The 16,258-nt window shown below is 39.5% G+C and overlaps 1 protein-coding gene across 3 annotated transcripts in view; it reads right to left on the minus strand.

Moving 5' to 3' along the window:
* Positions 1-16,258, minus strand: part of RIC1 (RIC1 partner of RAB6A GEF complex) — a 107,074-nt gene that overhangs the window by 48,268 nt on the left and 42,548 nt on the right. Inside the window, exons 4-10 of one of the 3 annotated variants that reach the window (XM_088476582.1) lie at positions 5,228-5,335; positions 4,891-5,033; positions 3,538-3,671; positions 2,828-2,919; positions 1,867-1,955; positions 726-870; positions 97-145 (exon numbers count right to left, since the gene is read on the minus strand). In XM_088476582.1, coding sequence (XP_088332708.1) covers positions 97-145; positions 726-870; positions 1,867-1,955; positions 2,828-2,919; positions 3,538-3,671; positions 4,891-5,033; positions 5,228-5,335 — 760 coding nt within the window. Of the gene's footprint in view, positions 1-96; positions 146-725; positions 871-1,866; positions 1,956-2,827; positions 2,920-3,537; positions 3,675-4,890; positions 5,034-5,227; positions 5,336-16,258 lie in introns of all 3 variants that reach the window. The other 2 variants (XM_088476583.1, XM_088476581.1) reach the window with 2 other exon arrangements.

Below are 16,258 nucleotides of genomic sequence, written 5' to 3' on the forward strand. Positions count from 1 at the left end.
AGTATTAAAAGCAAAAACATGACCAAAAAGAAGCCGCAATTAACCTGATGGCCAAACGGAATAAGATGGTTACAATGAAGTGCTGCACCTACTTACCATTGAGCTGATTTTCAGAGTCTCTTTTTTGGTGCCATCTGCTCTGTAACTAAAAAGACAAAAAAAAAAAAAGAATATACAAGCTGATAAATCCAAATATCCTTTATATCATGCACATGATCTAAATTCACAGCAATTTTTTTTTTTTTTTTTTTTAAGAAAATGGAAATTTTAGAAATAATTGTCTAAATCAATACTAAACATAACGTTTTAGCGTTACGGTCACTTAAAAGGTAAGTTATGTAATATCTGATAGCTGGAAACACTTTCCTATGGCAGAATTATTTTCACTGTCTGCCTTCAAGCTACAAAACTATTTAAATTTGTACAGTACAGTTGATTTATTTAATCATCATAAGTAGAGTAAAAAGATAGACATTTGTGTAAAAAATTGTAATTATTCAAATTAAGGGCTTACAAAACTACAAGAAATGAAAAAAAAAAAGTTATTCAAGCATAACATAGGAATGGACAATGCAATGAATTACAGTATGTGCTAAATTACAAGCATTATAAGTTCCACATGAGAACATTTCTCCTTTCAATTAATGGGTACTTGCGAGGACAATATGGTTAGGGGATAAACACAGGTATGGCTATGCAGACAGTAGCAGCATGTGATTACTTACGCAAAGTCTCCTCCAAGAGTACAAATCAGATGTGCCCCAAATACACTCCAAAGGGAAAGTCCACCACATTCCCAGGTTACCATGATAACACTGTAATCAGGTGACCACCTTAGCAGCTTCACCGATCCAGTCTTGTTCCAAATATCTAATGCAACCAGATTAAATAAACACATTGCACAGATTCTGTGGCAGGTTCAGATACATTATTAAAAATATAATACATGCAATAAGCAACATATACTATTCATCTTTAGTTTGCGGCAGATAAGGGTATTTTTAGTAATCAAAAACATACATGAATAATAAACATGCCAATTTCTTTTTGAAGTTTACATCCAAAGTAAACATTTACATTATAGAGTGCTATTTTATTTATTTTACGATTTACCAAACAATGTTTTGGGGAAGGAAGAGTTCTCTAGATTATCACCAATCACAGTATTTATTAACCACTTAACTGGCTAATATTTTTTTCCAAAAATGTACCCAAAACTGTAGTTTTTTTTATTATCAAATTATGTAAGTAATAGCTATTTAAAACTATTCAGTATAATTATTTTTTTTTTTAACAAATATGCAGATTTGATACTACAATTATACTGAATCAGGGCTATAAGTACTATTTACATAATTTAAGAATTAAAAATAAATAAATAAAGATTTCTGGGGACATTCTGGAAAAACAGTTTTATACAGTTAAAAAAAAAAAAAAAAAAAAAGCTTTACTGAGATATATGATGAGGCACTGCCTGGGAGAAGGGGACTGACTGAGGTGAGGAGCGGTTTGCAGGGAGTCAATGTGGTTGGGTGTTGTGTGGCCAGCCGCGGCTGACCTGTGAGGTGGCCTGCAAGGTAGTGGACAGGGAGATTGGGGGGAGTCGAGGGGCCGGCAATGTGCCTCCAGAGCCCGATGGTTACCGGAAGATTGCCTTCCAGCAGCCGCTGGTGGGAAAATCTGACATAGTCGCATCAAATGCGACAGTGTCAGGGAAAGCCGTGCTTGGTGTGGTTATATTCAAAGGGTTAAAGTATGTCAACATTTTATTGTTTCACTGAGAAAAAAAAAAAAAAGAATTTCATTGAGAAACCAATATTTATTTCCTAGTCACTAACTGAAGTATTGCATAATAGCAGTTCTTACCTGGGTACTGTTTTGGGGTAAGTTCCAATTTATGAGAAAGCTGCATAGCACCAGTTGTGTTATCTATTGTATATACAAGCACAGATCCGCTGTGATGAGGGGAGGGAAGAAAAGCACATTAGGTTATGCTCATGTTATTTGTTAATCAGATGACAAATTCTGATTAAGTCCATCAGCAAAGAGTTCCACTTATGAAATGGGAATACAACCCAGAATTGATCATCTCCTGGCCTGGTAGCAAGTGGTACCAGACTACTAATAAATCCCTTTCTGGGGCCATTAATTTAAAAAATCAAAAGTTGTAGTTTCATATGTGCAGTCGGTACGCCATCCATTAGCCTAGATTCCTCTTTTTTACAACTGTGTACATGACTCCGTCATAAATGGCAAATATAATTTATATAAATTCTATCTAGACCATTTGAATCTTAAGGTTATTAAATCTGTGCAATACATGATTTCATTACGGTTTAAAGTTTTTTAAGTCATGAGATTGTAGCAAAATACATGTAAACTATGACAGCAGGATGGGTAAAATATATTGCAGCATAATGTGCGACAGCTGTCATGTGGTAACTGATAATTATTGCAGTGCAGTGGGTAGCAGCAGAATGGGGTAATAATGCAGTTTATTTGTGGGGAAGCGGCAGCATGGGGTAACTATAATGGCATATTATATTATTTTGCCAAACTCTTATTTGGACAGAAGTGGTCTTTAATATGTTTGAGAAAAATAGTACAGTACAATCCATCAGCAGCGCTGCTAATAGGATACTTGTCTTAGTCTTATTAAATGATCTACTGCTATCCTGTCTTTTTAGGGACATGGCCAAAATCTGATTTCATTCATGAGAAATAATTTCACCCTGAGGATAACTTATCTCAAGCTTATGTAAAGCTTAAGGATAGAAGTTTGGCGCTCCAGACCATGTTTCTGTAGGTGTGACAATATAATACTTACGTGGCACATCCAAACGCCATTAATCTGTATTTATTGTTTACAGCCACGCAAGTTCCATCAGCAACATCTTGAGCCCAAACACCATGGATCTGCTGTCAACATAGAAACAATTGCTATACACAAAAAAATGTGAGCTATTTGAAAACTTGTATTAATAGATTGCAGCAAACAAATATTTTAGAAATCAACAACAGACATTGGAGATTCAGAAACCACAAAGAAAGCAGGCTGGCTAGTAACTCAAACACATCTATTGTTCAAGTTGCTGCAGTAACACCACACTGTTGTTTTTGCAGTATAAAAAAAATCAATAGTGAATAGGAGAAAGGGAGATCATAGCGATATGCATCAGTCTATACCACAAACCTGCTGTTGTGTAACAAAGTCACAATTGTTACTGGTATACCACATGGAGCATTATTAAACTAAAAAAATAACAAACAACTAAAACTATTGTGTGATTAAATGAATGGAGTTCCTCTTTTAAAAAATAAAAAAAAAATAAAATCACAGCATTGTGCAAAGGAACATAACCTCACATGCATGCAATACATATATGGCCAGCTGGGGCTTTCCAAAATGTAAAATTATACCATGAAGTTTGCACTTTACTTTGTGGTGTAAAAGTGAACTCAGTGAGTGTTGTCAAACTGTTGGTTACAGACACTATCACAAACAATCATCAGCCCATTTTGCAACTGGGTTCTTACATCGGCTGTGAGGTGACTTGATACAGGAGTGATGAAACCAACACGGCCATCATGGAACACAACAGCAAAACCATCAAGAGTGACACAGTACTCCATGTCCCGGATATGCACATCTCCAAAATCCAAGAAGGAACCTGCTGGAAAAGAACACAATGACATAGGTTATGGCCAGTACACTAATCAACGTCTGCATGCTTGTCATATGTAAACTTTCATTTAATTGAACACGGAAATGACTGGAGATCTTCTGAACAAGCTTAGTCTTCAGTTTTAATACTGGCCATGTGTTGACCTTTGAACATCCCCTAACTGTATATAGTAAAATCTACAGTGAGTGGGCCAATAAAATGTGAAATAGTCAGTAAGGTTCAAAAACAAACACGGATGCCCTGCCTACTATAACAAAATTAACTTCTTAGTTATGGACAGAGGGGTTTAAAAACAAATCAGTACAGGTTGAGAATGCAAAGTCAATAAAATTTTGCAATCACAAATCGCTGTCCAATCAATGGCATGAGGATATGCAAATAAGATACTTAGGGCGGTATTCAATTGTTTTAGAGTGCCCGATCTCCCCTCTAAAGTGACAGGAGATCGCGGGGCGCTATTCAATTGATGCCTGTTATCGCGTCCATAGAGGTTGGGTTTTGCAGCGTGAAACAGCTACCCCCGACCAAAGTGCTGGGTGCGATAGCGAAAAGTGCCATTTGGGCGCCCAAACAGATTACTTTTTGCTAATTTCATCTTGCACCCCCCTGGGGGCGCGAGTTGAAATGGTGCGCCGGCAGCTGATCGCGCCTGACAGGAGCAACAATTGAATAGCTACTGTCGGGCGCGTAGAAGGGTGAAACAATTGAATAGCGCTCTTAGGCTTATAATTAGTGAAGTTTAATTGTGTTTTTATTAATTTAAATTTCATATCACATAAGCAAACAGATCAAGCAGTAAACAAGTTGTATGCAGACTAAGGGGCCTATGCATTTTGAATCAAAAGATCCCTCATGCGAGAATGGCTCCATTGGCATAAAACAGTTTACACCATCTGAGGATGGCGTAAACAAAGTTTTCGGTGTTTGTTACATAGGGGTCACATCATAGTCCCCATTGAGAATAACGGGGACTACAAAACTAGTTTCTGAATAATTTCAATGAAAACTTACCATGAAAATAGGACCCTAAATGCCAACTGGAATTACATATGCTACTGAGGGCAGGGAAAGTGTTACATGACTGGGGAGAGGTCCTTGTCCTTGAGCATAGAACAAGAGAGCTATATTCCTATACAGCTTGTGCCAAACCCAAACATTATACTGGATCAGTCATATGTGCTTTAAAGCACACTTGTCACTATACCTCTGGATGGCTGAAAGTCAACAGAAAACGGTATTGAAGCCAGATTGATGGCTTTTCTGCCATTTGTCATGCTTTCCCAGTGGATAAGGTGAATTAGACAATCCTCTGTGGCCACCAGCAAGTCTTCCATCATGGACTGGATGCTACAGAAAAGAAAACTAAGTTACACGCTTATACATAGAGCCATTTTCTACACTAAAGGCAGCAACTAATTAATCCATAAATTAGGCAAATCTTAGGAAATAAAAAACAAAAATTATACAGTTTTTAATACTACTGTGTAATAATCATTAGATCGGTCAGTATTCATGTATGCTTGTAAATACACTAACAATACCTTGTTATTGGAGCCTGTAAATCCAGAACTTTTTTGCTTTCTAAGTTTAATGCTGGAGCACATTGTTCCTCCTTGTAATGAGGTATCGTCTTTCCATGGGGGCTTCCTCTGTTTAAAAGGGGAAAAAAAGATAGGAATTTCAGTTAATTTCAGATATACTGTACCTTCAAATCTATAAAACTGTTTTTCGTAGCTGTTTTTATTCAGTGGGACTACCAATTAAAGGAATTCGATTTTCGTTAATGTCCGTGAAGTTCAGTCAGAACTCTGGCAAAACATGGACAGAAACATTGCAAATCCAGCAGAGGTATGCTGGAAAATGTATGATGTTGCTGTACATTCAATTCTCGGACATGTGAAAAGCCTATCACCACCAAGAATTGAATTCCCTCCAAAGTGTACTAAGATCTAACACAGCCCGGCCAACCTGTGGCTCTCCAGCTGTTGGGCAACTACAAGTTCCAGCATGCTTTACCAGCTGATTACAGGGAGGGTATGCTAGAACTTGTAGTTTCACAACAGCTGGAGAGCCATAGGTTGGCCAGGCCTGCTCTAACAGATGGTTGATAAGTTAACATTGTCAACATCCTTGTTCTGCAAGCAAGAAGTCTAGAGAGTAATGTATATATAATTTTACAAGGTTTAAACACATCTTTCAGGAGCTAAAGCTATTTTTTTGTTTATGAAAATTTTAATAAGTTATTTGCAATCCTATTTTTTTGCATGAAAATAAATCACACCTTAAAAAGGCACACATCCACTAGACGACAGGCAAAAGACTGCACGATTACGACATTGTAATCGTGCAGTCGTTTGCCTGTCTGTAATGTGCCTTCACTGAACGCACATCAATCATCTCCAAACATGTTGAACTTGATGATATCATCATGTTGTACAACATATTTGTACGATGATAGATGTCTAAACAACCAACGATTTTCTAATTAGGTTCAAACGATTATCGAACGCCAACGATAGCCTTTACTCTGTATAGTACTATACATTTATGTACCCCAGAGTGAAGAAAAACAAAAACAAAAAAATCCCTGTGAATTTGAAAAGCTAACAAGCGCCCCCAAGAAAAAAAATAAATTTAAATAGTATCAGTAAAGCACTGCAAATGAATTTTCTAAACATATCAAAATATATGTAAAAAGTGAACTTCGCAAAGAATTTACAACTATTACAAACTGGTTGTCACTGAGGGTGGGCGTTCTATCAATATGAATGGAAGTATACCATCATATATTTTATAGCAAACACATGGGCTCTGCTAGTATAAATGTAGGACATTGATGTTGTATTTTTTTGGATTTTTGTGCTTGTCCAATAAACACAAAATTTTACCAGACACTGATCCGCCATAATAGTAAAACCACATGTAGGTCCACTCGTGCCATCAAAACAGCTCTGACCCGTTGAGGCATGGACTCCACAAGATCCCTGAAGGTGTCCTGTGGTATCTAACACCAAGATGCTAGTAGCAGATTCTGTAATTCCTGTAATATAAGAGATGGGGCCTCCATGGCTCGGACTTAGGGTCTCATTCAGACCCGCTCGCGAGCGCAGGACGCTCGCAAGCGGGTCAATGGTACCCAAATGCGCATGCGCACGACGGAGGCTGCTCCGTCCTGCGCATGCGCACGACGGAGACTGCTCCGTCCTGCGCATGCGCACGACGGAGACTGCTCCGTCCTGCGCATGCGCGAGACCCGGCGAGCGACTGGGAACCCGTCGCTCGGGGTCCCGCACCAAAGGGGGCGTGCTGTCGATGGTAAGTGACAGCACGCCCCCTTTGGTGGGCGTGCCGGGGCGTGGCTGCCCAGACGGAGGCGTTCCCATGGGAACGTCTACCGTCTGGGTCCGGCCCCACTGACATCACTAGTGATGTCAGTGGGAGTGATTTTGGCTCTGATAGAGCCCAAATCACTCCAGGGCTTGCGGCAGCGAGACCCTACCGCAGGGTCTCGTCGCAAGCCCGATGGTCGCGATGGTCTTGACCATCGCGACCATCATCATGGACGCTTGCATAAGCTGTGGGTGGTAACCCACAGCTATGCGAGCGTCCAGGAAGACGCACCAAAAAAAACACGCCCTGATTCAGAGCGGGCGCTCGTTCAGAGCGTCCGGCTCCGAATCAGGCCCTTATTCTCCAGCACATCCACAGATGCTCGATTGAGATCTGAGGAAATCGGAGGCCAAGTCAACACCTTGAACTCTTTGTCATGTCCCTCAAACCAATCCTGGCCAATTTTTGCAGTGTGACAGGGTGCTTTAGCCTGCTGAAAGAGGCCATTGCTATCAGGGAATACCGTTGCCAAGAAGAGGTGTAGTTTGTTTGCAACAATGGTTAGGTAGGTGGTAAGTATCAAAGTAACATCCATATGAATGCAAGGACCCAAGGTTTCCCAGCAGAACATTGCTCAGAGCCTCACACTTCCTCTGCAGGCTTTCTTTCTTCCCATCCTGCATCATGGTGGCATCTCTCCAACAGGTAAGCGAACACCCCACAAGACCTGCCATTTTTGAGATGCTCTGACCCTCTCGTCGAGACATCAGAATTTGGCCCTTGTCAGAGTAGCTCAGATCCTTACTCTTGCCCATTTTTCCTGCTTCCAACATATCAACGTCAAGAACCGAGTGTTCATCTGCTGCCTAATACATCCCATTCATTGACAGGTGCTATTGTAGAGATAATCGATTTTCTACACTTCAGCATCCCTCTATGGAAAAGCTTGGACAGCACATTTATAACAATATGAGCAAAGCAGACAGTCCCTACCTACTGTGTGTCTGAAGGAGTTACCATTATAGTCAAATGGGCACTGCATTACAGTCAGACAAATGAATGCTCTTAACTGGTCAAATGGGTGATGTACTGCACAATAGTGAAATGAATGGTAACATGTTGGCAAGGGCAAAGAAAAAAAAATATATATATAGATTTAAAAAAAAATCGACTGACATAAGTCATACTGCAATTCTGTATAGAAGTATATCTTTACATTTGCCTTATGGCTAGCTAAGCATTGCTCAGGCTGTATAGTCGGATACAGGAAAATGTTCTATTTATATTGGTTTACTGGCTGATGCTATATAAATTCCCTCATCAGCATGGATGTAGCCGTGATAATGCATTAGAACAGCTGACATTAACAGATAATGCAAGATACAATAGAATTGTATTGATTTAAAAGGCTACGCAAGTCTTGACTGAAGCCCTGGGAATATAAAAAGAGATTAGAGAGAAACTTTAGCTCAATACTTCTTCAGCATTTAGTTATTTATATATACAAGTATAGCTACTGTAAACTATAGACAGCAGAGCACAGAATTACATGGTCTTGTAATATTTACAATTACATAACGTTACAGAATAGTTTTCCAGCTGATCTGCTCTAGTGTCAACCAAAATCGTATACCCAAGCTTAGTGATGCGAGATGTATAGAATTTTACCATCGTTCCGGTCAATGAAATAGATGTGGTACATCTTTGATATACAAATTCTAGTTTGGCCTTTTACAACACATTTCATGGTAATCAATGTCGGAGCAGTTGATACTGTACAAATTCAAGTGGTCATATTACTAAATGGTCAAAATATAACATTCATTGCAAACTTTCAAGATTATTATGGAAAAACATAACATTTCAAACACATAAGCAAAATTATTTAGTATGAAGAGAGATATGAAAAGTGATTCAATATGAAAAGAGAAAGTAGCAATCAGAAACAAACACAATTTGCATCATATTGAAATTGGGAAGTTGCTTTAAACCAAATTTTTTACCATTTCAGTAAAGAATTGCTTCAATGGCCACCAATTAATTGTCACGGTGCCCAAAACAAATGAATTCCAACCTATGATTCTAAAATGCTGTTGGTGACATTCAACTATCTTCTGTAATGTTCTAATACATGCAACTTAACAGAATATAACAATAATAATAATCACAATATGTGATTCACTGTATACAGATTACAAGTACCGTCTCATACTGTTGTCTCAAGAAAAAAAACATTTCCCTATCAATTCAGCAATCTACTAAAGACCACAGAGTCAGGCAAAGCACATGAAGGAAAATAAAATAAAATGTTCAAAATTGGTCAAACATGAATGATAATAAAATGATATAGCATATACATAAAAATATAATTGTTAATAAAAAAAAAACCAGGGTAAAAAAAACCCCCAACACTTTCTTTTAATATTAAGCAGTTCTAACTCAAATGAAGATATACATTACTAGCTGAAGCACCCGGCGTTGCCCAGGTTTAACGCTTTAAGTTAAGTTTTATTATGTGATGTTGTCCAAATCCATCCAGTGGAAGGCCCAGAATAGGCTCCCCGGGTCAAAGTTCTGCCCAGCATACACCAACGGGAGGTCCGACCGGAACCTCAAACCCCTAATATGTCTTCTGGGATTCAATGATACCACTCTGAAGTTTTCATCCAAATTCATCCAGTGGAAGGCTTAGAACAGGCTCCCCGGGTCAAAGTTCTGCCCAGTGCACTCCACTGTCAGGTCTGACTGGAACCCCAACCACTCCATTAGGCATACCAGACCAAATATCACCCCACACTGAAATTTTCATCCAAATCCATCCAGTGGAAGGCCCGAACAGGCTCCCCGGGTTCAAGCTCTGCCCAACGTTCCTTTGGTCAAAGTTCTGGCCAGCATACACCAACGGGAGGTCGAACCGGGACCTCAACCCCCTAGTATGTCTTCTGGGATCCAATACTACCACACTGAAGTTTTTGTTTTTGTTCAAATCCATCCAGTTACAGGTTTAGAACAGGCTCCCCGGGTCAAAGTTATACACAGCATAAACAAAAGGGAGGTCCAACCGGGAATCTAACCCCCCTAAAACCTGGCCAGGATCCAACTGGACCACCTCACGTTGGTTTCATCTCAATTAGTGCAGGAATGTCCGAATAAAACGGCATAAACGGACAGACAAGCAAACAAACAGACAGACTGACCAATGAATATTATATGAAAGATTTGCCGCTCTGCCACATTGTTGCGTTGTCACTAACTGAACAATAAACAAAACAGACCAATGAATTTTATATATAAGAGATGTGAAAGGAGATTGGGAAGTGAAATCGAACGTTTGCGATATTTGTGCACATTGGAATCTGGTTTGCTTTGTAGTTACAAGGAGAGTGTACAGTAAATGTCAGGAGTACATCAAATGGACTTTTGACCATTTACATCCGGTGGTATTTGTTAATGCACACAAATGAAAAATAAAACAAAAAAAACCATTTAATGCAGTATATTGTTTTAGAACAGTTTTAAAAGCAAAAGGCCTGGAAGCCCTAGTGCCTAAATTTGGAAATAGAAATTACCTCTAGGGGGAAAATCAATTGCTTTGTGCACCATGATAATTAATGGGTGCCTGTTGGAGCAATTCAATTGTTTAGCTCACACATTAATTAAGCGCCCTTGTAGTGCCCAAATACACAAAGTGGGTGCGAGCAGAAATGCTGACGCTTACGTACACCCAAACGGAGCAGCTCATCAATGACAGCCGCTGGTGCAAACAATTGAATTCTCCCCCTTAATATCCTTTGTTCAGAGTAGGCTATACATTACTCCAAACACTGTACGGACATTAACAATACTGCTGTAGTGACTGCAGTTGAAGCCCTTGAGAAAGACATTTCACATAATTCTACTTTAATTCCGCAATCCAAAAGTGCAGGTTATCAGGTCGGCTAAATTAACTAACTACCTGTAGAGCAGACCCATGTTGGGAGTACCATAAAAGCACCCGAAATTAGTATTCTTATGATTAAACTTTATATATCTCCAACGATACACAGAGCTTTACAGAGGACAGTTAGAGACTTATTTTATGTTGCATGCAAAAGTACACAGCGCAGCGAGTTTGTGCAAATCTCCTACAAAATATTCCCCTTGTGTACATCTGTGCGGCCGAATGTGCAAAAACTGAAATGCCCTCTTTTACCACCCATGCATGCTGTAATACCATGGGACAATCAAAACAGGTGCAACTTCTCCGTAGAGTATGGCCTCCTATGTGAGCAGTCAAGCGCCTGGGAATGCAGCCAATTACAGTGATAAGCCTGTGACATTCCCATAATACGCCCACTGAATGGCCCATTTTTGCTCGCACTACTAGAGTCTACACAGGAAAGTCCATCACTTTTCTGCCACCTTAGTGATACCATTTGAAATCGATTGCAACAGAATCTTTGCGTGTACACTGTGTGTAATGCAAGCGCCATAGGGGTTTTCTGAACTTTTCATGCAAGTACAGTTGCAAATAATCACTCAACTATGTGAACATTGGCATTGCATGCGGATTGTGTACAAATCATGCCCTTAATCTTTCACATCAGTCTCTGTCCTGTAAGCACTTTAATCAACTACAGAGTTTTACTGGATACCTAAATAATACAAGTTAAATATGGCCATTACATCTTCTATCGCTTTCACAACTTTAGTAAATCTACCCTTCAGACTAAACATATATTTTTTTTTTATAAAGTGTGAGTTTTTACGAGTGGAGTTGTTGCCCATAGCAACCAATCAGGTTCTACTTATTTATCTAGCACCTTCTAGAAAATAATAGCTAAAATGTTATTGGTTGCTATGGGCAACAACTCCACTTCTAAAAACCTGCATTTTAGTAAATATACCCCTGAGCCTCAAGCAGCTTTCAATAAATAAAAGAAAAAACTCAGTAAAGTCCCATTATAAAGATTACTAAATATGATCGCCTATGACATACAAGTCTTCAGTTTCCTATCCTTTATTTCCCATTCTAGACTCAATGATTCTGGCTAGTCAAATTATTTAAGCCTTAGCAGTTTCTTAAAGATTTCTTTTTTCTTTCTTTTTTAATAGCTTTATAAAAGCAGTCAGCAAAGTGCGGACAGGCTTTGATGCATAATTCCAATAGCATCTACTTGGTCTTTAACTACAGCAGAACACAGTTCTTGTATGACCACACTGCAAAATGTGCACTGAACCACATGTCAAGCAGCAATTCACTTATCTATATGAGAAGTTGCTAAAGCTTAATGCACAGTTTGCAACTAATTATGTTTATTAATGATCCCTTCAGTTTACAAATGTTACTGCATTAACTTTTACAATCTAGCAATATAGTGGAAAAATAAGACAAAGGGGATGATGACGAGTGAGACGAACTCCTACTTGATTAACAAAATCTATAGTGCATATGCCAATACACATGAAGATCTGACAGGAATCGGTATGTAATGCAGACTGGTCGGAATTCCGACAGCAGGAGTTAGGTACCCTCACCTCTCCCACCCCTAACCCTAACCTCCCCCCGTTCTTGCCTAAACCTGACCCCCCCCCCCCGCACCCTAAATCTAACCCTCCTGGGGGGTGCCTCATCCTAACCCCCCCATAGTGGTGTCCAACCCTATGTCCCCCCCGGGGGTCCATAAAGTTAATCCTCCCCCCTTGCAGCTACATGCTAAGACACCCGGATTACCTTCGTTCGGTAAGCCAGGTGTCAGGATCCCGACACCTATCTTTAGTCCCATGTTGGGATATCGGCGGGCGGGATAGTGCCCACCGGTGTCCTGACTACATTCCGATCCGACACATGCATTTCCTTAAGCTTAGATGGTGAAATGGGGGTTTAACATAGGCCGAGTAGCAAATAGGGCCGACCCGCATGGAGATGTATATATGCATTCAGTAGCAATATCAATTATACACACTGTCACTATTTACCTTTTTTTTTGCTGTTTCAGCTAGTATGCAAGGAATATAACAAGGATTTTTATCTAAAGTACACTTCATAATGAATGATTTTTTCACTTTCAAAACAAATGTTAAAATTCTGCGATGCTTATGGCCTGACTGGGTGTAAGCATGTGGCATATAAATGCCTGATGTAAACCTAGCACATATGCGAATGGTGCAGAGCTGGATACGTTTTACATTTCAGCATATGGATGTAAATATGCTACAGTTACGTTCAGCTTTTTAAAGCTTCATTTTGTTAATGCATATGTGGCCAACTCCGCATCAGCAGCATAGAAGGTATTTTCTGTCTTCCTTCATTGAACAACGCAAACAATGTTGTGTGCTTCTACCAGTATCTCAGATAGTCCCTTGTTCTCAGTGTAAACATATGTGTGGGAAAGTTCTCAGGATTCTTCTGCCTCTCTGTAAACTAGTATATTTCCCAAGTTGCTCTTTTTCCAGTTTGAATTGCTGACCTTTAAACAAGAAGTATGTGTTGCCAGCAGAAGCAGGGAGGAATGCTCACCCTGCACTGCCACATCAGCAGCTCCACTTCTCTGATCACTGCTTGGACGTCACACATTTCTACAGGAAACTTATACAAACGGAAGCTATTTTTAAAGGACTGCTGTCCTAGGTAGAGAATATCCTACATCACCTGCAATAACGTTATTATTTGAACAATATCAGAGCACAGAATACACAGCAGCTATTTATGTCATTTCAAAACAAAGGACTAAAATTTCCCAGCACCAGACAATCCTAATTGGTTTCATTAATGTAAAAGGTTTTGTAACCTTTGGCCTTAAGAAACTTTAAAGTAGGTCAAGATAAATAGTATTTAGGATATCCACGCTTGGGGACATGTGAACCTGACCAGGTGATCAGGCCAAGGTTGTGCAAGGACATAGCTTACAGTCTTAAAATCTAAAAGGTATTATCAATAAATACCACATGCTTGCTTATGATTTGAGGTTTGGACACAGCTGTAAGTACCAGGACAGTGAATAAGGACTGACAGTGAAACATACTATGCTACATCAACTATGGCCTCACTGAGATTTGGCACTATACGAAGGTAAAAAAAAAACCCTCTTGTATTTGCATTCTGCTTTTCAGAAAGTGCTCCCAAAAATCTAACAATATATAGCATGAAAGTTCAGTTTGGTTAAATTAAATAGATAAAATAGGTCCAATCGATAACAGGCTAATAATGTAATGACTGATCTCTACCCTAACATAAAATGACTGATGCTGTCAGGGCACATTTGGCAATGTGCTTAGATACTACAGTGAATACCTGTCATAGCAGTAGCATCAGTTGTACAACTACAATCTCCACTAATGTGTACATTTCACACTTCAAGGAGAACACACAGCACCTCTCTCCTTCTCCAATATTAGCTGCATTGCCATGGAGGATAAAAGGGGCAAATGTGAAAACCCTGACTTTCCCCCAGGTACATTAACAACTAGTTTTAGAGTATGGTTTCAGCTGGGAGTGGCGCATGTGGGCCAGCTGGTGGGAAGTACAGGTGTGTTACCCTTTTGTGAATTAGACAGCATGGTCCTTGCCAGACTCTGAGGTTTGGCGTTACCTACAGTTAAAACATTTTGACCAGTGCAGAGACCTACGAGTGGCTGTTGGCAGACCTTTGACCACCTTTGAAGAAATGTGTCTGGCGCTTGCCCGCCCGACGCACTCTCTCTCCAAGGGCTGTAAACTCCTGATAGAGAACTCTTTTTCAACCCTGCCTAAATTTGCAGGGAATTGATAATGTGAATTGCAACTCCAATTAAATCCGAAGGACTGGCAGAAGATTTTTGTTACTACCTTCTCATGTTCCGTCAGTTACTCCGTAATAGAAACCCAATTTAAGGTCCTGTCCCGTTGGTACTGCTGCCCTCTAACCCTGGCGAATATGTTCCCCAACATGTCTAATAGCTGTTGGAGATGTAGTCAAGAGATAGGTTCTCCATTACATATATGGTGGGACTGCTCAATTATAAAACCCCTTTTGGAAGAAAGTTTTCTCTATATGTGATATACTTTTAGGCGGAGGTACACCTACTGATCCCTCCTTTTGGTTATTGAACCTAGTTCCCGGTTCTATAGCAGCCTATAAAAGTCTCTACTTAAGCATCTTAATAGTGCCGCCAAGGGGGTGATCCCTGTTCACTGGAGATCTGTTTCCCCACCTACCATCCATGAATGGTTTGATAGATTAGACTTCTATATGGCCATGGACGATCTCCTATTGGGGGTTGAAAGAAATGAAGTATTTTTTCTTGTGTGGGGCCCATGGCCAGACTAAGTCCTCTACGACCTTTGCTACGATGTGCAAATAATTATGGGACACCCCCACATATACTGTCCTAAATATACTTTACTATTTGGATAGTCTTTATTTTCAAATAAGCTGTATGTTGCTAGTATTTTTACTATATGTGGTAATTGTTGCTATATTCCCTCCCCCCACTTTGCTATATTCCCTCCCCCCACTGCCTTTTCCTCTCCCTTTTTTCCCTCCCTTGTGATGTCTAATGCCCTTTATTTGGATTCTCATATTTTGCTGAGTTATTTTGTATATGGTACTGCTATATCCATATATTTTTGTATGTATAAGGGGTTATTTTATTATACGGTTTCTGGTGGTCTGTATCGTGCTCCCTTTATGAGTGTATTTACCCTGTTCACCGGACTGCTTACTCTGTGATTATATGTCGTTCTAAATATAATAAAATATATATTGGAAAATAAAAAGGGACAAATGTGATACAGAAGATTACATACAGTAGACTGATGATGAGAAGGAGACTGCTGATGAATGGGATTGAGAAGTGAGAGGGAGCATAGAGATAGACTTCAGTGGCTTAGAAGAGTATGAAGAAGAGGACTGATTTGGAGATAGCAGTGTATAGAAAAGGGTAATAATACTGAATGAAGGGGGTGGAAGATCTGTAAAAGGGAGCGACTGTGTGTGTAAAGGTGTGGGGGCTATGTATTTGGTCTACTATTTATTAATAGATACCATTTAAAAAGGTTTAACAATTTGTCTGGCCCCTATATTTGTCAGTATCTGGCATATGCGTTATTGGAAACAATGTTTTGATACCCATACATGGCACTCACGTTAAACCAGCTAGTGAGAAGTACAACATTTATGTCATTGTATATAAGCCCTTAATAGGTTATTTTAAAATATTAAAAAAATCAGGTGTTCAAAATGAGAAAACAACTTGCACTTTCAAAATCAATCATAAATCTC

The sequence above is a fragment of the Taudactylus pleione genome, unplaced genomic scaffold (genome assembly GCF_031769625.1).
Source record: "Taudactylus pleione unplaced genomic scaffold, aTauple2 ptg000190l, whole genome shotgun sequence".
Taxonomy (NCBI): Eukaryota; Metazoa; Chordata; class Amphibia; order Anura; family Myobatrachidae; genus Taudactylus; species Taudactylus pleione.